General features: G+C 41.8%; 1 protein-coding gene across 4 annotated transcripts in view; it reads left to right on the top strand.

Moving 5' to 3' along the window:
- LOC133365300 (prostatic acid phosphatase-like) overlaps positions 1 to 18935 on the top strand; it is a 39012-nt gene extending 20077 nt beyond the window's left edge. For 2 of the 4 annotated variants that reach the window (XM_061586978.1, XM_061586981.1), the window contains exons 5-11: positions 4060 to 4158; positions 11947 to 12051; positions 14216 to 14348; positions 15900 to 15982; positions 16582 to 16688; positions 17094 to 17269; positions 18888 to 18935. In XM_061586978.1, the coding sequence (XP_061442962.1) occupies positions 4060 to 4158; positions 11947 to 12051; positions 14216 to 14348; positions 15900 to 15982; positions 16582 to 16688; positions 17094 to 17269; positions 18888 to 18907 (723 nt within the window). In that variant the 3' untranslated portion in view covers positions 18908 to 18935. Of the gene's footprint in view, positions 1 to 4059; positions 4159 to 11946; positions 12052 to 14215; positions 14349 to 15899; positions 15983 to 16581; positions 16689 to 17093 lie in introns of all 4 variants that reach the window. The other 2 variants (XM_061586980.1, XM_061586979.1) reach the window with 2 other exon arrangements.
- The last annotated feature ends 5692 nt before the right edge of the window (positions 18936 to 24627 follow it).

Here is a 24627-nt window from a genome sequence, read left to right as displayed (position 1 = left end):
GCACCGGTTCAGCACATTGACAGCCTCACCCGAAGAAGATGAAAAGGAGAAATAGAGCTGCGTGGCATCAGCATACTGATGGCAACGCACTCCAAAGCTCCGGATGACCGCACCCAACGGTTTCATGTAGATGTTGAACAGCAACAGCGGAACCCCATACTGGAGAGTCCAGGGTGCTGAGTAATGTTCCCCAAGCACCACCTTCTGGAGGCGACCTGCCAAGTAGGAGTGGAACCACTGCAATGCAGTACCTCCCACTCCCAACTCATCTAGTCTCCCCAGAAAGATACCATGGTCGATGGTATCAAAAGCCACTGAGAGATCAAGGAGAATCAACAGAGTCACACTCCCCCTGTCTCTCTCCCGAGGGCAACCAAGGCTGTTTCCGTGCCAGAACCAGGCCTGAAACCCGACTGAAATGGATCCAGATAATTGGTCTCATCCAAGAGTGTCTGGAGCTGGCCTGCAACCACTCGTTCCAGGACCTTGCCCAGGAATGGAACATTTGCTACCAGCCTATAGTTATTAAGATTTTCTGGGTCCAGGGAGGGCCTCTTCAGGAGTGGTCTCACTACTGCCTCTTTCAGGCAACCAGGAACCACCCCCTCTCGCAGAGAGGCATTAATCACTTCCCTGGCCCAGCCGGCTGTTCCATCTCTGCTAGCTTTTATTAGCCAAGAAGGGCAAGGATCCAGCACAGAAGTGGTTGCACGAACCTGTCCAAGCACCTTCTCAATGTCCTCAAGCTGCACCAACTGAAACTCATCCAAGAAATCGGGACAAGGCTGTGCTCTGGATACCTTGCTTGATTCACCTGCTATAACACTGGAGTCTAAGTCCTGGCAGATGCTAAAGATTTTATCCTGGAAGTGCCTAGCAAATTGATTACAGCAGGCCTCAGATGGTTCTACCATGTCCCTGGGGCCAGAGTGTAATAGCCCCCGGACAATTCTGAAGAGCTCCGCTGGGCGGCAGAGTGATGACTTGATAGTGGCAGCAAAATATTGTGTTTTTGCTGCACTCACTGCCCCTAAATACAGCTTACCATAGGCACTTACCAGTGTATAATTGCATCCACTAGGAGTTCGCCTCCATCTGCACATTTGCATGTTTATTGAATTTACTCCTGTGCAATCATGCTTAGGATAGGTAAAACTGACTGGGGGGAGGAAGGGAGGGCTGGAGTGGGCAGGGGAGGAGGAAGAAGGAAGAGGGGAGGGGAGGAGGAAGGGAGAGGGGAGGAGAGGGGAAGGAGGGGGAAAGCAGGTCTGATCATTTGCATGGTTATTGAGTTCAGTGGGATTTACTCCTATGCAATCTTGGTTAGAATAGGAAAAACTGACCATGGGGGAGGAGGAGTGGGAGTGGGAAGGGGAAGGAACGTATTGGAGGGGGGCAAAGGAAGGTGGAGGGGAGGGCAGGTTTGATCATTTCCATGCTTATAGAGTTCAATGGGATTCACTTCCGTGCAATCATGCTTAAGATAGGTAAAACTGACCATGGGGAGGAGGGGGAGGAGGGGATTGGAAGGGGATGGGGATGGGGAGGGAGGGGCAAAAGAAGAGGGAGGGAAGGGGCAAGAGGGAGGGGATAGGAGGAAAGAGAAGGGAGGGTGGGTTTGATCATTTGCATACTTTTTGAGTTCAGTGGGATTTATTTCTATGCAATCATGTTTGAAAATGGAAATGGACTATCTTCAAGTCAGTCCCCACCCATGGCGACCCTTTGAATAGGGTTTTCATGGTAAAAGGTATTCAGAGGTGGTTTTACCATTGCCTTCCTCTGAGGCTGAGAGGCAGTGACCGGCCCAAGGTCACCCAGTCAGCTTCATGGCTGTGTGGGGATTCGAACCCTGCTGTCCCAGGTCGTAGTCCAACACTGCCCCAGGAAAGAGGCAGGGAGGAGAGGAGGAGGGGGAGGAGATTGGGTGTGTGGGCACTGAGCAGAAGGGAAGCCCCTTTCCTTTCCAAAAGGAAAACATTGTGAACAGTATCATTCTTTTTCAGGCTTTCCCCCACCTTTTTATTCTACCGCAGGCACATGTAGCCTCCCACCAACATTTAACCAAAGCTGCCCCTGGCCACATTCACACCAGGCCTTTATTTCACTTTGGACAGTCATGGCTTCTCTCAAAAAATCCTGGGAAGTGTAGTTAGTGAAGGGTGCTGAGAGTTGCCAGGAGACGCCCTGTTCCCCTCACAGACTTCAATCAGAGTGGCTGACTGTTAAACCAGTCTGGCCTGTGGAGATCTCTCAGTGGAACAGGAGTCTCCTCTCAGCACCCTTCATAAATTACACTTCCCAGGGTTCTCTGAGGGAAGCCATGACTGTCTCTTGTGAAATCAAAGTCTGGTGTGGGTGTGGCCCCCTGATTAGGCAAGCCCAGCAGCTGGGAGGCTTTTAGAATTCTGACAGTTGGTCCTTACTGAGCATGCTCCGCATTATCATAGGGCCCCAGCCAAAACTTATTAAATTAATTAAAAATCAGCCAGGCATTTTTTCAACTTTTAAACTGCAGAAGATGAAGGTCAGAGTATGGGACAACGTCAGTATTAGGATTATAGGTACTCTGTGAACATGGCTGATTTTTAATGAATTTCAACAGATTATGAAAACTCTCAGAGAAAAAAGTCCAAAAGGGCTCTGAGGTTTTTCTCTCTCTTTTTACACTTTGAACTGTCTATTCTCTCTGACTGTTTTGTGTATCACCATGAAAATTGACAACGTTGTTAAGCAAGTGTTTCTGAGTTCAGGACTATAAGTTTTGTAGGGTTTTGTTTTGAAATGAGCTTATAGGAAGCCTCAGAATGGCATGGGAGGTATTTTCAATTTAACATTGCGGAATGTGAAAAATCCCTGCTGGCCAGTGGCATCACTAGCGGGAGTGCGGGGGGGTGCAGACCTCCGGTGCGCGCCCTCCCAGGGGCATGGATGAGGTGGCTGGGTTTGCATGCATGCGCATGGCCAGCCACCCCGTCCATGCCCCTGGAAGGGCGCGTGCTGGAGGGGCACCCAGCCGGAGGAGGCCTGGGAATGCCAGCGTGCCTCCCTCGCCCCGCCAACACTGCTCCCGGTCTCGCCCGCCCGCCCACCTCCGAGGAGGAGCTGGAGCAGCCTTGCCGGGCAACGGTGCGGGGCGGGGCGGGTCTGGGTGTCACCCCCTTCATGGTGACACCCGGGTACGGGCCGCACCCTCCGCACCCTGGTAGTGACGCCCCTGCTGCTGACTATAGTATACAGCCACTGTCGTGGCTGTATAATAAGTCATTGTATTAACCAGAAAAAAATATCTCAGTGTTCACCTTCACTTTATTTAAGAATATAAGATGAGCCTGCTGGATAAGGCCAATGGCCAATAGTTAACTCACAGTGGCCAACCATATGCTTAGGGGAAGCCCGCAAGCAGGACCTGAGCACAAGGGCACTCTCCCCTCCTGTAACTTCCAGCGACTGGTATTCCGAAGCATACTGCCTCCAACGGTAGGTAGAACATACCCATCATGGTTAGTAACCATTGTATTTTCCATGTATTTATCTAAACCTCTTGTAAAGCCATTCAGATTGGGAGCTATCACTGCCTCTTGCAGGAGCAAACTATATAGCTTAACTAAGCACTGTGTGAAGAAGTGCTTTCTTTTGTCTGTCCTGAATCTTCCAACATACAGCTTCATTTAATGTCTCTGAGTTCTAGTGTTATGCCATAGGGAGAAAAATGTTTTCTATCCAGTCTCTCCACACCATGCATAATTGTATACACCTCTATCACATCTTCTCCTCTTTTCTCTAAATTATAAACCCCAAATGTAATCTTTCCTCAAAGGGGAGTTGCTCCATCCCCTCGATATTTTTTACTAACATTAACAGCACAATCCTATGCATGTCTACTTGGAAGCAAGTCCCATTGAGTTCAATGGGACTTACTGTGTGTCTATGGATGGCTGAATCACATGACTTCAAACCAACGCGCTTCAAACCTGCAGATTATTACACAGATAAAGTGTGTCATGAAAAATATCCTCTACATAGAGATTTACAATCTGTCTTTTTTTTTTGTTTCAGAAATTACGCTTTCCGATGTTTAATTGTCCACGCTATAAGAAACTTCTGAGGGAAACAATGCGATCAAATGAATTCCAGGCCAAAATTCAGCCATACAAGGTAATAAACTATGGACAGTGATAGTTATGAGAGTGAAGGGAAAGCCCTTAAATTCCTAACATACTTGTTTCTGTCACAAGATATAGCATGCCAAAGGATTGTTTGTTTGTTGTACAAAAGTTTGTTTTTTGTACAAAAGACTGAGGAGAGATATGATAGCACTCTTCAAGTACTTGAAAAGTTGCCACACAGAGGAGGGCCAGGATCTTTTCTCAATCTTCCCAGAGTATAGAACACAGAATAATGGGCTCAAGTTATAGGAAGCCAGATTTTGGCTGAACATCAGGAAAAACGTCCTAACTGTTAGAGCAGTACAACAATGGAACCAATTACCTAGGGAGGTGGTGGGCTCTCCAACAATTGAGGTATACAAGAGGCAGCTGGACAGCCACCTATCAGGTATGCTTTAACTTGGATTCCTGCACTGAACAGGGGGTTGGATTCGATGGTCTTATAGGCCCCTTCCAACTCTTTGATACTATGAAAGTACAGAATAGTCTACCTATTCATCTCCATTATTCAGTTAACTTTTAATTTTGGCTTGTTACATCTCCTCCATCATATAAACCAGGGATGAGGAACCTGTGACCATCCAGGTGTTGAAGGATTACAACTTCTATCATTCTTGACCATTGGCCATTTCTGCTGATGCCAATGTGAGTTGTAGTCCAACATCTGGAGAGCCACAGGTTCCCTGTCCCTGCTATACACTAATTCTCCATTCTAGCATTCCTAAGACTGGGTGCAAGGATCTCAGTGTTTGCAGTTAACAGGAAGAAATGTGAACCCAACTTTACTAGGATAGGGAGTAGTTTGTACAGAGAGAGGCAACTGAGCCCCATTTACCAGGTATGGATGAAAAACAGCTTTCACTGTGACTGCAGCATTTGCTGGATACAGATGAAAAACAGGTTTAACTATGATGGCAGCACAAGCCAATATTTGTGCCAACATAGCTAAAGTACCTTGATAGGACTGGATAACATGAGTTCTATTTACAACCTATTCCTTTGATAGGGAAGAATAGCTGTTGTGCCAGTTCCACACTATAGGAATGTGCTATTATGCAGGGACATGATTTCTATATACTGTACCTCAAACAGATATGAAACACAAGCTAAGTAGCGGGCAGTGGGTGGAATAATAAAAGTGCTCAGATAAATGCTGGTATTTGATGTTAATCAATGCCAAAAAATTTAAAAATAATAATCATACAGTGAATTTGCAGTAAGGGCAGAAAATAACAAGTGATTAGAAAGGCAACAATCTACATAGAACAAATAGTTTATTTTACTGTGCAAGGCAAAGTCAGTTTTCTCAGTATGGCTAAAATGATCAAATGAATGAGAGCACAAGAAAAAGCTAAAAAAAATATCATATTATGTTTCTTCTAAAAATGCCTGGGAAAAGTCAGTTGGGCTAGATAATTAGTCTGTTCACACATGATATCTAATTATGTAATGACTGAAAAAACTCTTGGTCAAATCTTTCCCAAATGCGTTTTGACCTTTTCTAGTCTTCCTCAGTGGGAGCGATGAATTTTTGGGGCTTGTTCAGCCAAAAAATACTTTATTTCATTATATAATATATGAAACAAGGTTTTATGAATATTAGTTTTTTACACATATACTAAACTTACATGTTATCGGTGGGATTTGTCTACTACAAAGACATTTTATTTATATATTTTTATTTCTGTATAAAGTTTTATGAATGTTAGCTATTTTTATATATATAACAAATTTTGATGTGTTAGAAAAGTCTACTACAGAGATTTGTAAAGACCAGGATTTTTTTCAATCATTACATAATTAGATTTCACATGTGAACAGACTAGGGTTGCCAGGTCTCCAGTTTTCTGCCGGAATCTCCGGCAAAAGGGGGCCGTCTCCGGCCTCCGGCAATATTTTGTTTAAACTGGAGGATCTCTGGCTTTTCATTGGCCCCCTCAGCCACGCATGCGTGATTGACACACGCATACTGTTGGGCTATAGCTGGCCACTTTCCTGCTCTTTCTCAGTCAGGCAGCAGGGACTGCAGTGCAGACAGACAGGAGGACTTGAGCAGCCGCCGCCCCTGCAGGGACCCCCCCAGCAGTAAAAAGTAAAATCGCTCACTCTCCCTACCCCCACCCCCATTCCCTACCCCCGCCTGCCCTCCTAAATGGTTTAAAAGTAAGATCGCTCACTCTCCCTGCCCCCACCCCCATTCCCTCCCCCCGCCTGCCCTCCTAAATGGTTTAAAAGTAAGAGATTGCTCACTCTCCCTGCCCCCACCCCCATTCCCTCCCCCCGCCTGCCCTCCTAAATGGTTTAAAAGAGATTGCTCACTCTCCCTGCCCCCACCCCCATTCCCTCCCCCGCCTGCCCTCCTAAATGGTTTAAAAGTAAGAGATCGCTCACTCTCCCTGCCCCCACCCCCATTCTCTCCCCCCGCCTGCCCTCCTAAATGGTTTAAAAGTAAGATCGCTCACTCTCCCTGCCGTCCACCCCTATTCCCTCCCCCCGCCTGCCCTCCTAAATGGTTTAAAAGTAAGAGATCACTCACTCTCCCTGCCCCCACCCCATTCTCTCCCCCCCACCTGCCCTCCTAAATGGTTTAAAAGAGATCGCTCACTCTCCCTGCCCCCACCCCCATTCTCTCCCCCCGCCTGCCCTCCTAAATGGTTTAAAAGTAAGATCGCTCACTCTCCCTGCCGTCCACCCCATTCCCTCCCCCCGCCTGCCCTCCTAAATGGTTTAAAAGTAAGAGATCGCTCACTCTCCCTGCCCCCACCCCATTCTCTCAGCCCACCTGCCCTCCTAAATGGTTTAAAAGTAAGAGATCGCTCACTCTCCCTGCCCCCACCCCCATTCTCTCCCCCCGCCTGCCCTCCTAAATGGTTTAAAAGTAAGAGATCAGATCGCTCACTCTCCCTGCCCCCACCCCATTCTCTCCCCCCGCCTGCCCTCCTAAATGGTTTAAAAGTAAAATAGCTCACTTTTACATGTTTAACGTTTTGCTTTTTTTAAAAAAAGAAATGAAATCCTGCCTAGCGTAAACGAAGTTATTTATTTTAAAAACAATATCAAACATTATTTTATTTTGGCGATTTTTCCTGTCAGTGAGAGGGCACTTCCGCTGCTCTTCCAGATCACACGACGCCTCAGCTGAGGCTTCCCAGCAGGCGGGTAGGAGACTCAGCGCGCTCTTTCCTCCCTACCTGGGAGAAATGGGAACGGGGGCGATTTGGGGGAGCAGTGAGTAACCTAGCAAGAAAAGCCGGCGGAAGAAAATAATCATTACACGTTCCTGTTTTGCGTAGATGGAGCCTGTACTAATTGACAGATTGCCTGCCCGTTTATTATTATTGAGACGGGAGTTAGAGCAAAGCCACACACCTTTTCCTCAGTCCAAACCAGCGGTACTGGTTTTTTTAAAAAGGCAAGCAGTAAAGAAAATGCGTGTACCAAAATATAGAAAATAGAGTGGGAAGGAACAAGACCTTTTAAAAAGGGGGATTGACTGGAGAGACTATGGAGGTTAGAGGAAATGAAAGGCAGGTGGAGGATCTGTAGGGTAGAACCAGGATAATAAATAGCCACTGTACTTGTATCAGCTAGAAAGTATTTGGACAGTAACCAGGATGATTTTTGTTCAAAGCTTCACACTGCTATAAAAGTTTCTTAGTGATCTTGTGCCAGTCACTGTCTCTCTCTCAATTTAATGCACTGATGTTTAGTCGAAATCTGGCTTCCAGCATTATTGAGCCCATTATACCATGTCCTGCACTCTGAGACGATCAAGAAGAGACCCCGGCCCTACTCTGTGTGACAACCTTTCATGTATTTGAAGAGTGCTATCATATCTCCCCTTAGTCTGCTCTTCTCCAGGCTAAACATGCCCAGTTCTTTCAGTCTCTCCTCATAGGACTTTGTTTCCTGTCTCCTGATTATCCTCGTTACCCTCCTCTGAACCCATTCTAGTTTGCTGTATCTTTCTTAAAGTGTGGTGTCAAGAACTGGACGCAGTACTCAAGATGAAGCCTAACCAGTGCTGAATAAAGGAGAACTAGTACTTCACTCACTTTGTTAATGCAGCCTAAAATAGCATTTGCTTTTTTTGCAGCCACATCACACTGTTGGCTCATATTCAGTTTGTGATCAACAACAATCCCAAGATCCTTCTTGCATGTAGTATTGCTGAGCCAAGTATCCCCCATCTTAATAACTGCATTTGGTTTCTTTTTCCTAGGTGTAGAACTTTGCACTTATCCCTGTTAAATTTCATTCTGTTGTTTTCAGCCCAATGCTCCAGCCTATTAAGATCCCTTTGAATTTTGTTTCTGTCTTCCAGGGAATTAGGTATTCCTCCCAATTTTGCATCATCTACACGTTTGATAAGCATTCCCTGCCCCTCCTCATCCAAGTCATTAATAAAAATGTTGAAGAGCACTGGGTCCAAGACCAAGCCCTATAGTAGCCAGCTAGTTACCCCCCCCCCGGTTGAGAAGAAACCATTGATTAGCACTCTGAATATGATTGTGTAGCCAACTGTGGATCCACCCAATAGCTGTTCCATCCAGTCCACATTCAGCTAGCTTGCTAATCAGAATATCATGTGGCATTTTGTCAAAAGCTTTGCTAAAGTTGAAATATATTGTGTCCACAGCATTCCCACAGTCTATCAGGGAGGTTTGTTGTTGTTGTTATGTGCCTTCAAGTCGATTATAACTTATGGTGACCCTATGAATCAGTGACCTCCAAGAGCATCTGTCATGAACCACCCTGTCCAGATCTTGTAAGTTCAGGTCTGTGGCTTCCTTTATGGAATCAATCCATCTCTTGTTTGGCCTTCCTCTTTTTCTACTTCTTTCTGTTTTCCCCAACATTATTATATTTTCTAGTGAATCCTGTCTTCTCATTATGTGTCCAAAGTATGATAACCTCAGTTTCATCATTTTAGCTTCTAGTGATAGTTCTGGTTTAATTTGTTCTGACACCCAATTATTTGTCTGTTTTGCAAACCATGGTATCCGCAAAGCTCTCCTCCAACACCACATTTCAAATGAGTTGATTTTTCTCAGGGGGGGGAGGGCAGAGAGGTGCCGGGGCTGAAGTGGCCCAGAGATCACCAAGGTTGCCTGGCCCAGAAGGCGCTGGCGTCGAGGCTGGGTGGGGCGGCTTTGGGGGGAAACGGAGGCAGGCACTCTGCACAGTGCACATGCTTATTGCTTAGGAGGAGGCGCTCTCTTCCTTGATTTTTATTTTTGTTCTTTTTCTGGTCCTCCCCTCTCTGCTGCTGTCTGTCGGTCCTATATAAGGCCTCGTAAAGTAGAAAGGCAATTGCTGCCTACACTCACCCTGCTTGTATGGCCATAAATATTAGGGGACACCCACTGCAGTAGCCAGCCAACACATAAAGTTGCAGTGCCTTATGGATAACTTTGTGGATGATCCCCAGTCAAGTCTTAGCAACAGCACAATGCTGACAGGCAGTTGCCAACTGCTTGCCTAGAATGCCCTCCCTTGTCCTTAACATGGCTGCAACCATATCTACTCAGAAGTAAGTCCTATTGAGTTCTATGGGGCTTAGTTCCTTAATAAGCATGTTTACAGTTGTTGCCTTCAGGGGCATCCATCTGTGCTCCCATCTAACATCTCTGCAACACTGAGCTTCTTTCTTCCAATAATGGCCTGGCCTGAGGGCACGTAAACCCTTCTTGCCAGAAGCAAGTAAGCTAGATTAAATGTTCCCTAAAGGCGTTGAACTGTGACCTGGCAGACCAGGGTTGGAATCCCCACACAGCCATGAAGCTCACCGGGTGACCTTGGGCCAGTCACTGCCTCTCAGACTCAGAGGAAGGCAATAGTAAACCACCTCTGTCTGAATACTGCTTACCATGAAGACCCTATCTGGGATCAACTTGAAGGCAGTCCATTTCCATTTTGCATCACCCTAAGCTTGTGAGAAAGAATGACTTTGTCACTTCAGATGGACCTAGGAACACCCTATTTTAGGTAAGATTTCTATTTTAATCTCCAGAGATTTTTTTTTGAATGGTATGCTCCAAGCAACTGTGGTTGATACAATGTATCATGTTTAATGATGTCACTAGGGCCCACCCCGTGACATCACTAGGGCCCACCCCGTGACATCACTAGGGCCCGCCCCCATTTTCTCAGGTTTTTGAATGGTTCCGACCTGGCAACCCTAGAACAGACTTATTATCTAGCCCAGTTGACTTCTTCCAGGCTTATCAAGGTTGGGTTTCTTTCCTTTTTGGCATCAAATCTTCTAAAAAGGCTTCACAACTAATAGAAATCTACTTTTGTACGCCCAAAATGCAACATACTGAGTTTGCATGCTACTATGAAGTCTTACAGGAAAACAAAACGGAATGCTTTGAAAAAGTCATATCCTAGTCTTTATATATATTTCACCTTCAGCTTGGCTAAGGCACAGTCCCATTTATCAAATTCCTTTTATCCAAACACTGGATAATTAAAGGAGAAAGACACACCATTGATTGCTTTTCACAAGTAGTTCTAAATTAGGCCTTCTAAGCTTTTGGATGTGATCCTTCAGTGGGACACTAAACAGAATGGTTGAAAGTTAAAAGGTCTACATACTCTTTACGTATGTTTGACCTCCTTCCTTTTTCATTGCTACCTTGCTGAGGATTGGGGGAGGGTATTGGTAAAATGTCCAGTTCAGCCTAGGCCCAACCATTTTCAGCTACAACGTGTAATAGTTGCATTGCTGTTAGATTAGAAATCAATGTAGCAAAACCTAATTACCTAAAGTATGTGTAATATTTCGATACGTAGAAACCTATGCATGTTAAGCAATAAACATGAGTCCAGCAACCCTACCAAATTTACATTTTCTGAAACAATATGCAAAGCAAAACAACTATCCTTCAAAATTTGCATTTATCTGAATTTTGCAATACAGTTCTATAGCCAAATAAATGTGTACAAAATTGCATATACTGCAATAAAGCATGCATACATATACATATAAGTGAACATAACATACAAGATGCACTGTATTAGGGAAATTCCTTTGCAAAAATGTGTATACTAGGCAAAAATGCATACAAAATGTGTTTAGTAGGAGATATTCACACAAAAAGTGCTGACAAGTTTTCATGAGGCTTTTTTAAAAAAAATACACACACTGATGTAGAAAGGTAGAGAACTGAAGACTGGAAAAATGAGAAATGGGGAGAAATGGAAGGACATATTCACCCATCCCTACTTTTCGGATTAATTTCAGTGAACTGAAAAGAGAGCAGGGAAGCAGCTGCGTACATGGCAGAGCTTGGAAAAGTTACCTTTTTGAACTACGACTCCCATCAGCCCAATCCAGTCGCCTTGCTGGCTGGGGCTGATGGGAGTTGTAGTTCAAAAAAGTAACTTTTCCAAGCTCTGTACAAGGCTAGGTTCATATCTCAGCTAATTATTAAACCAAGATTATGATGATGATGAATTAGATTTATAATTCCTACTGGCTATAGTATACAGCCACTCTCATGGCTGTATAATCCTGCTGTTCCTCCCAGTAGCCCAGATTATATGATCAAGCCACAGTGTTAGTGCAGAGGTTAGGGTTGCAGTCCTACACATCATTAGGCTGGAAAGGTACATATGATGGACTTCAGTGTGATCTACCTGAATGCAAGTCTGCAACCTAAGTGGCAAGTAACTAACTACATTGTGCAGGGTTACAGCCTATGTGGACATACCAGAAAACAGTGGCATTCTGATTTGCATTTGAAGAATTTGTGTTCTCTTTTCCTTTCAGGAATTTATGAAAACTATTGCTTCTTATTCAGGATATGACCCTCGCACTCTCATCTATTTGGACAATTTCAAAATGTGGCATGTACAGGATACTTTATTCTGTGAGGTATTTTTCTTTTTTTTAATCTTTAAAGTTGTAAATGTTTATCCCACTACAGAAAAAAACTGAATTCAAATGATGTGATGGCAGCTAAAAAGAAAAAAGGGAAAGAGGAGTGTTCCTCTCCAAGCATCATAAAGAAAATGTGAAATATTTTGACTACATGTAAGAACATGGGGATGTATTCAAATATGTCCTACTCAGAGTAGTCTCATTTAAATTAATGCACCTACATTGGTCAGGTCTATTAATTTCAATGGATCTATTCTGAGTAGGACTAGCACTAAATATCACGCATGAATTTTATTTGGCTTAGAGAAGTGATGACAAGGTGAATATTTTTGCTGCTTATTGCGATATTTGTCAGAGATGGCAACTAGGATGAAGGTCAGTAGATAAACAGGGTTGCCAGACACTGGGGCTGTTCAGACATAATGCCAAACCATTGTTTAGTACAGGGAAACCTGTGGCCTCAATGTGCGGCTGGGGCTGATGGGAGCTAGAGTCCATCAATATCTTGAGAGCCACAGATTCCCCATCCCTGCTTTAGCAGGCAATCACAAACCACAATTTGCCTGTGCAGATAGAATGCCAAACAATGGTTTGCCGTTAAACCAAGATCTGAAGTTACTAATTGCAGAGAGTAAAAGAGAAAAGAGGAGGTGAAGGAAGGAATGCATGAGCTTCCTACTATAAGGACTCATTCTTGTAACTAATTGTGGTTTGGCATTACAGACCCTGTCTGTAGCATCTAGGGATGAGATCTGTTGGCCAGTTCCAGTTCAAAAGCATTCAGTCGACCTAACAGGCCAGTATCGATTTAGTACGTTCTTTGTCTTTTAGTTGAACCTTTTATCAATCTGGTTTTTTCCCTCACAAAAAATGTTGTCGATATTTTAAAAGGAAATAGAGATATTTTGAAAGGAAATATTGACAAATGAAAGGAAAAGTTGATAAAATTATCTTCCTTAATACTGATATTTTAGAAGCAGAGGTTTTTTTTTAAAAAAAATCATTTTTCAAAAAGAGCTGCAGACAAATCACTACATAAAAATCTGATCCACAATGATAGAGGATAAGTGATGTAATGAAAAATTCAGTTCAAAATCCAAATTAGGAGGATTCTAGCACATCCCTAGCAGCAGCTCAATCTGAACTTAATGATAAGCAGCTAAGACCGAGAAGCAAGCCTAGGGACAGCAATTAGATAAGGCCAGGTGGAGCCGTTGGCTCTTCAGATCACCTGCTCCTGCCTGAAAGCTTCTGGTCATCTACAGTGGTGACATTAGATGTGCAGTTTCCTCTGTCTGCAAGCCTCCTTGGCAGTTGCAAAGAATAAGGCTGCCAGGTCTTACTGCCAAAGTCCCCAATCTGAGTCCTCCAGAGCCTGACTAGTTTTTCTGCCAGATTCTGAAAATAAATCCAAGGGTGCCATTGATGATAGCAGGCTAGAGGTAGGAATGGGAAAGAAATACAGTTCAGTCCACATTTGAATGTGAATCTACCTAATTGGCACTTTTTGAAAAAATACACTTTCGCTACATTCAGACAGCAGTTTATTCCATTTTCCTGATATTTCCTTACCTGTTAATTTTCACATTTTATTTCATCTTTCACACAACATAAAAGCCACTTACAGAAATCTAGCAGAATATAGTGGAAATTTAGTCCTTATTTCCATCTTAATTGCTTCCAGAAAAAAACTATTTGCAATGCCATTAACCCAGAAAATCACAGGAGTAAAGTGATGAAATTTGGGGCAGTATTCCAGCATACAGTTCTTTCCTGCTGTTTTCATGGAGGAATTACAGAGGAACAGAAGTGCACATGTGTGGAAAAGATGGGGGAGTCGCAACATGTCCAATGACATTCATTGTTGTGTCACACTATGCCCACTGGTGTGAATGAAATTTAGTGCGACATGGTGGTATATCAGTAAAAAAGCCACAGTTACCTAATGTAGCAGGTACTGCAGTGTGAAAAGAACAATACAAATAGGGACAGAAATACTACCATTATAATCAACTAACACAATAAACCCCATGTCTGAATGCAACTTTGTTCAGTGCAAAAAAATCAAAGCCAATAGCCCAATATGACAAGAGAAAGTAGGGCAGTGAGATAGGAAAATATTTCAAAATAATTGAAAATATGCTTCTTTTTATTGCAGTCTATTCACAATTATACACTACCTGTGTGGGCTACTCAAGATGTGAGGGCCAAGCTGGCAGAGCTGACTGTGTTATCCTTGTCATCATTATTTGGCATTTACAAAAGAGAAGAGAAGGCTCGGCTGCAAGGAGGTAACCAAGAACCTTTCACTGAGGCTTTATTGACTTCTCTTTCAGTACAGTATAGCCAAGCTGAAATAAAACACAAAGTATTAGGGCTGGATGCTCTTAACTGGTGTAACTGGTACTTTAATCAACAAAGCTAATTAATCAGTGGAGGCCAATTTTAATCAGCAAAGGATAATTTTAATTGGCGGAGCTGTGCATTAGGGGAGCACATTTATTTGTGAAGCTTTTTTTGTGAAGCCTGTTGTAGCTGATGCAAAGTTTATAGCTCCTCCATAGGTCTCCCATTGAAGGATGCAGGTTCTAGAACAGGGGTGGCTAACATGTGGCCCTCCAGATGTCATCCTCTTTCACATTACTGGCTGTGTTCCTAGGTTCCTAAAATGCTCACCTTTGGCTGGATCATCTCCCTTACTTTGTAGTTTTGCCTTAGTTGCATTATTTACCATTTTTATTTTATATTATGCTTTTATTATATTGACATATGTGCAATGCTGCAGTAAGTGTATTTATCTATTTATATCTAAATATAAATCATTGTTTGATCTAAATCTGTAGTTGGCTCAGAAAATATAAATATGTTGTAGTAATGAAAACTAAACAATCTGTGATTGTTTACATTTGATCTGTAATTTCCTCAAATCAGGGGAAAGTTAGACATTTAACTTACATCCTATTATACCTTTCCAGGTGGATTTGGACACTTGGGTCCATGTGGGTTGTATGGAGACCATTTAGAGTTGCTCTGAAATCTTATGATCAGACATCTGGGCATACTTATCTATTTTCCACTGAGAACTGAAGTTGTAAATGGCACCAGTATTGAACTCATAAAAGTTGTATTACTCAGAGCACTTTCTAATTGTATGCCATCAATGATCGCTGATTGATTTGGAACTGTAACATCTTTATTTGTAATAAGTTGAGTGCTTGTTTCCTATGTTATAAAGGACATAGCCGCTATTCTAGCAGATTTTTTTAAATAGAAAGAGATTGTTCAAAGACAATCTAGCAGAACTATTCTAATAAGTACTGACAACATTTCATTCAAAGCTATAAAACACTTTGAGCATGAGGTTAAGTACTGATAAAGTTTCATTTAAGATAATTAGGAAGCAAACCTATATCCACCTTTCTGGGAGTAAGTCCTCTGAACTTACTTCTTGAGTACACATGTATAAGATTGTGGATGTTGAACATCTGCTTAACCCTCCAATTGACTACTGAATGGCAATAATATTTTATACAGTGGGCTTAAATGTGTTTAATTTTGGTGGGATAATTCCCCTGTTCATTAATGGAAAACGTATTATTGGCTAGGATATTATTGTCATTCTTTATTATCTTGACTCAATTATTTTTTCCTAAATTCTATGCTATCCTGTATGGAAACTTCATAAAATACAGGGCAATCTTAACTATGTCTCCTCAGAAGTCATTCCTAATGAATTCAGTGAAGCTTACTCCCACATGTGGGATTAGGACTTCAGGCTTAGTCACCTTGCAATATCCTTCTTACCACCACCAGTATCAACACTCTTTCTCACCTCCATTAAGGTCTCCTTGTGAAAGCAATTCTTGAAAATCTATCCAGGGCTGCTAAGAATTCAGAGAAAAGGAAAATGCTAGTCTATTCTGCAGTAAGTATATTTCCCTTAAGCAATTTGACTGTGGATGTGTGCATAGTTAAATTGTTCAAGCTCAGTGGGATTTATCATGTAATTCTAGATAAGTATACTCAGAAGTTCCATTGAGTTCAATGAGATTTACTCCCAGGTAAGTGGGTATAGTGTTATAGCATTAAGCAGTTTAATCTGTGCAGGATTCCACCCTATGTTTTGAAGTTAAAACCCTGAGATCCCACTCACTCTCTAACATAGATGAGAATGTCAAAGGCTAACTGTATGTGTTTAGATGGCAAGGAGAAATCAGGCCTTTTCTGTGGTCACCCTCCGATTGTAGAATTCTCTTCCCAGGGAAGCTCACCTGGTGCCAACTTTGCCATCTTTCTGGCACTAGGCAGAGACTTTCTTATTGTCTTGGGGGTTTGGACAACACTGATGGTCTGGCTTCTGGTGGCTACTGATGTTTGTTCCGTATTTAAGGCATCTAGCAATTCACAATGTTCTGCATCTAGCAATTAATAAAAAGGGTTAAAATTAGCAATATCACAAGCTACCTTTACAAGCAACCTTCAATCACAATATTTTACATGTATGTATTTTTTGCTTTTTTACAGCATGACACCACACTTGGTGCCCTGCAGATGGCACTCAATGTTTACAACGAAAGGCTGCCACCATATGCAGCTTGCCAGATTTTTGAACTGTATCAAGAAAATAACGGGCAAGTATTTTATTGTGTCATCAACAGTCTCAACCTTTTGGTTCCAAATGAAAGAAATATGCAATAGATGTGTGCGTTCATTTTCTTGAATTAGCTTGCATGCTGATTCCATCTTACAGCTATAATATTACAGGATTAGAGTCTAGAAATTTAGTCTAACCCCAAACTCATTACAACACAATAGAAGGTTCCTAAATGGCATACATTGCTGTCCACCAAGACTATGAGTTTTTGCCTGTGTGGAGCAGTACATTACAGCTTCTGGGGTTCATTGTTCTCAAATAACTGTTGTTGCCAACTCCAAGGCATTTCCATTTCAGTACTGCATTTTTGAATAGCGCTCGTCAAAACATAGTAATTTAACTTTTGTTCTCTTTTTCCTTTTTCTATGTCACTGCAAATCAGAGAGCATACCATTGAAATGTATTTTCGGAATCACACTGTGAAAGATCCCTGTCAACTCACTCTGCCAGGCTGCTCATCTGCATGTCCTCTGTCAAAGTTTGCTGAACTGGTTACTCCCATCCTGGTAGAAGACTGGGCCAATGAATGTCGTCAGATGGGGGGGGGGGGAAAGATAGGTAATATCCTTAGCTAGCCACATAAGATTATCCAAGTGGAAGTGGCTGGAAGTTGTATATTGACCTCCAATATGAAATCAGATGGAAGCAGATGTTTGTTCAAGGTAAAAGGGTCCACAGTTCAGAGTGAGGGCAGTGCTACTCCAATAAGTGCTACTCCAATAAGCATTTCAAATTGGTTTTGTTTGCCTTCAGTTATATCATCACATAGTCAGATATGATTGGCTGTGTTGCATTTGATTTCATTACATGATTCCCCAATTGGCTGGTGATCACCCCAAAAATACAGTAATCAAAAGCCACCAATTTTTTTTAAATGGTGCCAATTGTGGCATCATTAAGGAGAGGAAAAAGTAGCAGTAAACTTGAATGCGGGGGAGCTAAGCACACATACATTTCAGTGTTCGACCCTCCCCACCTCCCAAAGCAATACTGTTAGCTCAAAACTCAAAATTAGCAAACATTCAACACTGCCCAAATATAGACTCATGTAAACCAGATGAGGATGTCACAAAAGTGTCATGGACATCCTCAGGGATGTGAAATAGCTAGGCTGTATCCTCATAGTCCAAGTAGAAATATCGGCAATAGTGCCAATAGTGCACAGGGGGATGCCCCCTCATCCCAAACACCTGTTTAGTTGTGTAACTGATTTTCTGACAGTGTACATAAGCTTGGTAGCTGAACTGGGAGACAAACTACATGTGCAGCACTTGTTTATCCATGCTGTTGCTCATTGAGCTAGAAACATTCTGAATCCACTTCTCCATTTTTATATTTATTTTTGTATGCCTCTATTTCATTTTTTAAAAAATCATCAAAGTGGTTTACATATGGGACATTAGACTACATAATCTATGGCTCACCAACGCTAGAGTTGTCACAGTGGCTTTGACATGACTTTTCTGGATTTAATTCAATCAATCTTTATTTGCGGCCAAAGACCCATACAACAAGATTAGATACAGAAAAGGAAAATTATAAAATACATAATTAAAATTCCAGCTTAACAAGAAACTAAAACTCTTCAAGGTTAAAAGAAAAATCAGACATAAGGTTGTGCTGGCCATTCAGGATACAAGGTTAGTTTGTTTAACTTGGGCTGCATAGATGAATTTGGCTACAGCAATTGTAAGATTCCTGTTTGTACCGTTTAAAAGCTGCTCTATCATCCTCGCAGGGGGGCTGTTAAAAGACCGATTGATGTGGGGGTAAAGGAATTTAGACCATTCAGAAGAGTATATTGGGCATGCAAGAAGGACATGATACAGAGATTCTATCTCTCCCACCCTACAGGGACAGGTCCTTTGTGCATTCGGTATCCCCCGAAATCTCCCTTCCAATACTGCTGAGTTAATTGATTGACTCCCCCAATCCTTTGCATAGTATTGTGAAAAAGGCAAGCTTGAAGACACTTTGCTCTTAACTGAAAACGGAAACACAGCTGTGTTTGGTATTTTACCCATTACTTAGTAACCAATCAATCAATCAATGACTTTTCTGGATTTAATTGCTATTTCACTACCCTGAGATCCAAAAGCCTGGTATCAGAAAGATGAAAAGGATGAGGCTTTGCATAAATATCTTTAATATTCCAATATTTCCTTGTTTCCTGCAGGAAAATGTTCCCAGGCATAAATAAATAAATGAGCAGGCTTTCAGCATATTTGTGTCTCCTCAATCTGTATGGATGTTGTGGGTAAAAAAAGAAAACGTGAAGTTGCCTAACTGAAAAGAAACAAGCTAGAAGAGAAAAGTGAGCTTCTGGAACATCTTGGTGTGCAATGTGGCATTCAAGCAATCCCGAGCCTAATGATCTCTGACTAAATATCTCTTTAAAAAGTGTGTGGGATGAATGAATTTGCTGCTTGATAATACTTTGACAATAAATATTGTTTTAAATAAGAAATGGGATTTTGGACTTCACTTATTCAATAGAATCCAGAGAGCTGCTAGAGGTGTGCACAGACCCTAAGATTTGTCTTGTATCTGTGCATTTTTTAAAATGCCAATCTGCTTCTGAGTTGCTTCGTTCTCTCCGCTTCAGTCTGTGTTTTGGATTCCAAACTGTGCTGCTTGTTCCCTTTTCACTCTAATGGGGAATTTAAAAATGGCTATAAATTTTTCCCCTTTTGGCTAAAGTGGATGGAATTTACAGGAACACAAGCTCCTCTAGAGTGCATTAAGCCTGCCAAATTGCAGGTGAATGAGTCCAGGGACTTTTTGCGGGGGAAGTAAAAGGGATTAACTTTCTTCCATAATCCATAAAAATTTCATATTTGCAGAGGGTGGAGTTTTCCCTTGCTCTTTCTTAGCATTAAATAATTAAGAGATAGCCGAGTGGTGTGTATTCTGGCTTGTACATTTTTAAAACTTTGAAGCTTCACACTGGCCTTTCAGGTTCTGTATCTTACAGGCCTCCAACAGACTGTACTATGTGATAGGAAGGAGGTCTGGGGAGACAGAAGAGATTGTTATATCAGCTTTGGGGGTTGCTTTTGGATATTTTGGCTTGCGCTTTATTGTTGAGCTTTATGCTCATTTGCATTTTGATGTATATTATATGATTTTGGGGGGTGTTGTAGTGATTGTTCTTTTTATTATGTGGTGTTGTGCTACAGTATTTGGACTGTTTGTTCATGTAAACCGCTTTGACCACAGACCATTAGTGGAAAATGCAGTATGTAAATGAATTGACTATTGACTATACTGTCTAGAAAACTGCTTGTTGAGTTCTAGGTGGCTTTATTTGTTTTGTCTTGCTACAGCACAGCAATATAGACTTTTTTAAAAAATGAACCATTTAGCTTTTAAAAGAATACTACATTGCTGTACTTTAACAACAACAACAAAATGTTCCTAAGCTCTTCAGTGCTCTGGAAGCAACATTTTGGATAATCTCAATTTTTTCAAAGCCCATGAACCTAGGAAATCATATAGATAAAGATAAACATAGAGCTACAACCTTAGAAAAGGACAGAAGCAAACGGGTGACATGAGGCCTGATGAGGGCCCTGATCTGATGAGGGGGTTGACACCACACTTTGACTCATGAGGGAGGGAACAACCCCCAAATCACCCCAATTCACCTTGTTATTCATCCCACTGAGCCAATGTACTATCTACACAATTCATTCTTCAACAAGATCCTATCTACCTGTTTGTAGTAGCAAGCCTAGAAAACACATAGATGAAATTCACATATGCAGACTTGAGTTGATAACATAAAGGAACTCACTAACTATACACATAAGAGCCCTAAGATATATACCAAGGAGCCAACTGGGCTCTATGAAATGGGAGAGGGTGCTCAGGAGTGATTGTGTCAACAAAACCACTCATAATTCTCCAAACCAGTGGTTCCCAACCTGGGAGCCATGACCCCCATGGGGGCCATGAAGGGGGGTCAGAGGGGGCCGTGAACAGTAAAGAAATTGATTATTTATTACTACTTTTTACAAAAGTCTTCATTCCTTGGACACTGTCTGCTCTCCACTGCCACTGCAGACGACACCTCTCCCTTGCTCCAAACAAGAGGTGGACTTTTGCTGAAGTAGCAGAACATCTTTCAGGCGCATCGAGGGCAGGCATCTGCCTACAAAGCATGTGGCAGACGCCGAAGGAGGCTGAGGGTGGAGCTACCAGGAAGAAGAGGGGATTACTATTACCAGCTCCCGTCTCCTCTCACTACCGCTGCCGCTGATGCCCTTGCTCAGAACAAGAGGGAGGGGGCTTTTCTTGAAGCAAAAAGAAGCAAGGCTGCTTTTTCCCTTCTTTCTTGGCAGCCTGCCTGCCTTTCTTGGCTCCTGCTTTGTTGCCATCTAAAAATTATTATTATTTGCGTGGGCACCCAGATCTCGCTTTTGGCCCAGACAGAACCAATGAGCAGTTAGGAACCTCAGGACTTGCTTGCCCTCCATCTCTGAGGCTGTGTGTGTGTGCCAGCGCCCCCCCTTTCTTCCACCTACACTCTGCCCCCTCAATCTCTCTCTCAAAGATGCTACAGCAGTTGAGGGCTTCACCCCTCCCATGTGCCCAAATGCATGCATGCCTGCAGATGCTTGCAGGAGGGGCAGGTGTGTTTATGTATATGCGTGCGCTGATCTGTTTTCTGTTCCATTCTCATTCCCCAAGTGCACACTAACCAAGTCATCAGTTCTGATGATCATTCCAAGGCCTGAAAGTACTAACCCCATCTATCCACCTTTTTGTCTACACAATCTAGCACCCCCACCGCTACCACATTGTTGTTGTTGCTGCTGCTGCTTCTTATTAAGCTCAGCAGGTTGGCTGAGGCTGGGGTCCACATACTGCAGATGAAATGTATTTATTTAATTAATTATTATTGTATTTATATCCCACTTTTCCTCCAAGTTGCTCAAGGTGGTGTACACGGTTCCTCCCCCCTTTCCATTTTATCCTTACACCAACCCTGTGAGATAAGTCAGGCTGAGAAACTGTGCCTGGTCCAAGGTCACCCAGTGTGTTTCATGGCTGGGTGGGGATATGAATCTGGATCTTAGTCCAGCGCTGTAACCTGCTGGTGTTGGGAGACAGAACTGTACATCTTCAGACTGTGTGTGTGGGAGGGGGATACCAATTTGATTGGACCTTTGCATTAAGAAAAGAAAGCAACACCTCCCTGTTTGCAGGAAAGGGATATTTGGAGATGTGATTTTTGGCACGCACCATTTTTTCAATAAAAAGTGACCAAAAATTACAATTAGCATGGGGGGGTCATGAATTTTTTTGAGCTTACAAAGGGGGTCCTGTACTCATAAAGATTGGGAACCAGTGCTCCAAACCATTCTGGCTGCATTCCAAATGTCTCCAGATATTGGACTGGACTGGACTGCAGAACCATGCATGTATCATTTGTTGGCGTGCACAATTTCCCATCAAACAAGGGATGCATGTAGAGAATGCTTCTCTGGCAACATGGTTCTTAGCTGGACTAGGGACAATGTCTATAATCATTGTAAATAACTCATAATCAGCTCTTCAACTGCTCTGTTCAGTGTTCTGTAGAGAGCTTTTTGAACAACGTTGCACAGCTTATTCAAGTTGTTTTGGTAGCATGCACCTAATCCCTATATTGTTCACTTTCCAATGAATGCAAAACACTCATTCTATAAAGATAATGGTACTGCATTTAACTGCTGTCCTATCTGACTGGACATGCTGTGGATCATTGATTTTTGTATTTATTCTAAGCAATTCATTCCTATGCAAATAATTTGACTCTCTATGGAACGTTGTTACCTTCACAAATTGAAGCTTTGTATAAAAACAACAACAACCTGTCTGAGAAAAGCAATGCATTTTGAAGACCCTTCTTGAGGTTCTCCGCCACAGCAGGGTACAGAAGGGTACAGCAGGTGGAAACCCTAAAAAGACTGCCTTTTCAGTTGTGGCACCCAGGATTTGGAATGATCTCCCAAAATAGGACGGCCCATAACTGCCACATTTTAGCTACATGGTGAAGATGATCTTATTTCACCAGTCTTTTCCAGACTTGTCTTCTTAACTAGGGGGTGGGTGGGGATAGCTGTGGTGTTTCTTTTTTTAATCTGCAGTTGCAGAGTAGCATGATGTGTATGATATGTATTATGTCTGTGGTTTGTTTGTTTTAATTTTTCCTGTAAATCACCTTGATAGGAACGTGGGTAGAGAACAGAGATGCAAGGATCTGACCATTTTTATTCTCTAAGTTTATTTTTCCAAACTTAAGTTCAGTTCTGAACATTTCTTCAGCAATCTGTATTTTTTTTAAACCTCATGAAAATTCTTCAGCATTTTGTGTTAATTTCTCACAATAAACACAGTATTGCTTGCTGTTTTGTCTAATGTATATCAATCAATCAATAATATTTATTGCGGTCATGGACCAAAAAGTACACATATAAGTCAATAAAATTATTCAAATACAGTAAAAATGGTTAGACAATTTTGCATTTAAAACTTCAATAAAACCTAAACTAGGATTATCTCTAGTGAACAGCTGTCTTAGATCTTCTACGTTGAGCAGCAGCATAACAAAAACTAGCAACCTTAGTTGTTATCTGCGGGGTCTGATCAGACAAAAGATAATTTACATAAAAGGCTTCATTTCTACCAGGAAGAGTTTGTAGTATTGGAGTAATTAAATGAAGTCTGAGGTCTCGATAGAAAGGGCAGTGTAGTAACACATGTTCTACCGATTCTACTGTTCCTCCACCACATGGGCAAAGTCTCTCCTTATAGAGTATTTTTTTGTATTTGCCCTCTAAAAGTGCCGAGGGCAGGACATTAAATCTAGCTCATGTAAATGCTCTTCGGTATTTAAATACAGTCAGTGTGTTTAAATATGTGTATATATTTTTGCAAGCAATTTCTCTTAAGATAATGCATTTTGTATGCTACTTTCACTAATATATTCATTTTTATGCACATTTTCCCCCTAATATATGGATTTTTGCAAGCTTGGTTGAAGAACTACATCACAAAATTCAAATAAACCTTTTAAGTTGAGACCTTATCCCAGTCTGCATCTGTGTTGGAATTGCTTTTTAACATATTTTTAAACCTTCTTTTTAAAGAAATATATGTTTTTAACCCTTTTTTAAATATGTTTTTAAAGCTTTTAAAAAAATGTTTTTAAAGATGTTTTGTTTTAATATATTTTAAAGTCTGTTTTTATGATGTTTAAAGTGTTTTAGTGCTTTTGTTTGCCACCCTGGGCTCCTACTGAGAGGAAGGGCCGAATATAAGTCAAAATAATAAATAAATACATAAAACAATAAGTGCAAATTTCAGCAGATGGCTAGGTTTTAGTTCTCACATTGTTTTGGAAAGTGCAATTTTAATAGATTTAGTTTTAAATGCAAACGGAATCTAATTTCTCCCCCATTCCTAGTAGAGAAATAAATAAATGTGAGATTCCTGTAGCTCAGTTTACTTCGATTGCCCTCTATGGCTACTTATGCCACCAAATGCTGTCCGCAAAGACAAGCCGCAGAAAGATCCTTGGCAGAAATAGCCTTGGCAACACAAGCAGCAAACCAAGCTACAAACTTTAATAGAAAGCCAAAACAACAAATCACTAGTGATCTAATCTGGCACAAACATCTCTTCCAACCCTTATATTTCATTTATGTATCCTTAACTTGCCCCCAGGATGGTTTGAAAATATTCCAATTAAAATACAATTTAGTACAAGGATAAGATTACAAGATAAAAAAAAGAACTAACAATCGACAGTAAAAAGGGCACAAAGGAACAATCGGAAACATCATAACGCTGAAAAGCCTTGCTGACACTGCAAAGCCAAACATAGAAGCCTCTTTGAACACAGTGGGACATACTTCTGAGTAAATGTG

Source organism: Rhineura floridana, chromosome 10 (genome assembly GCF_030035675.1).
Source record: "Rhineura floridana isolate rRhiFlo1 chromosome 10, rRhiFlo1.hap2, whole genome shotgun sequence".
Lineage (NCBI taxonomy): Eukaryota > Metazoa > Chordata > Lepidosauria > Squamata > Rhineuridae > Rhineura > Rhineura floridana.
This window is presented reverse-complemented; position numbering and strand designations above follow the sequence as displayed.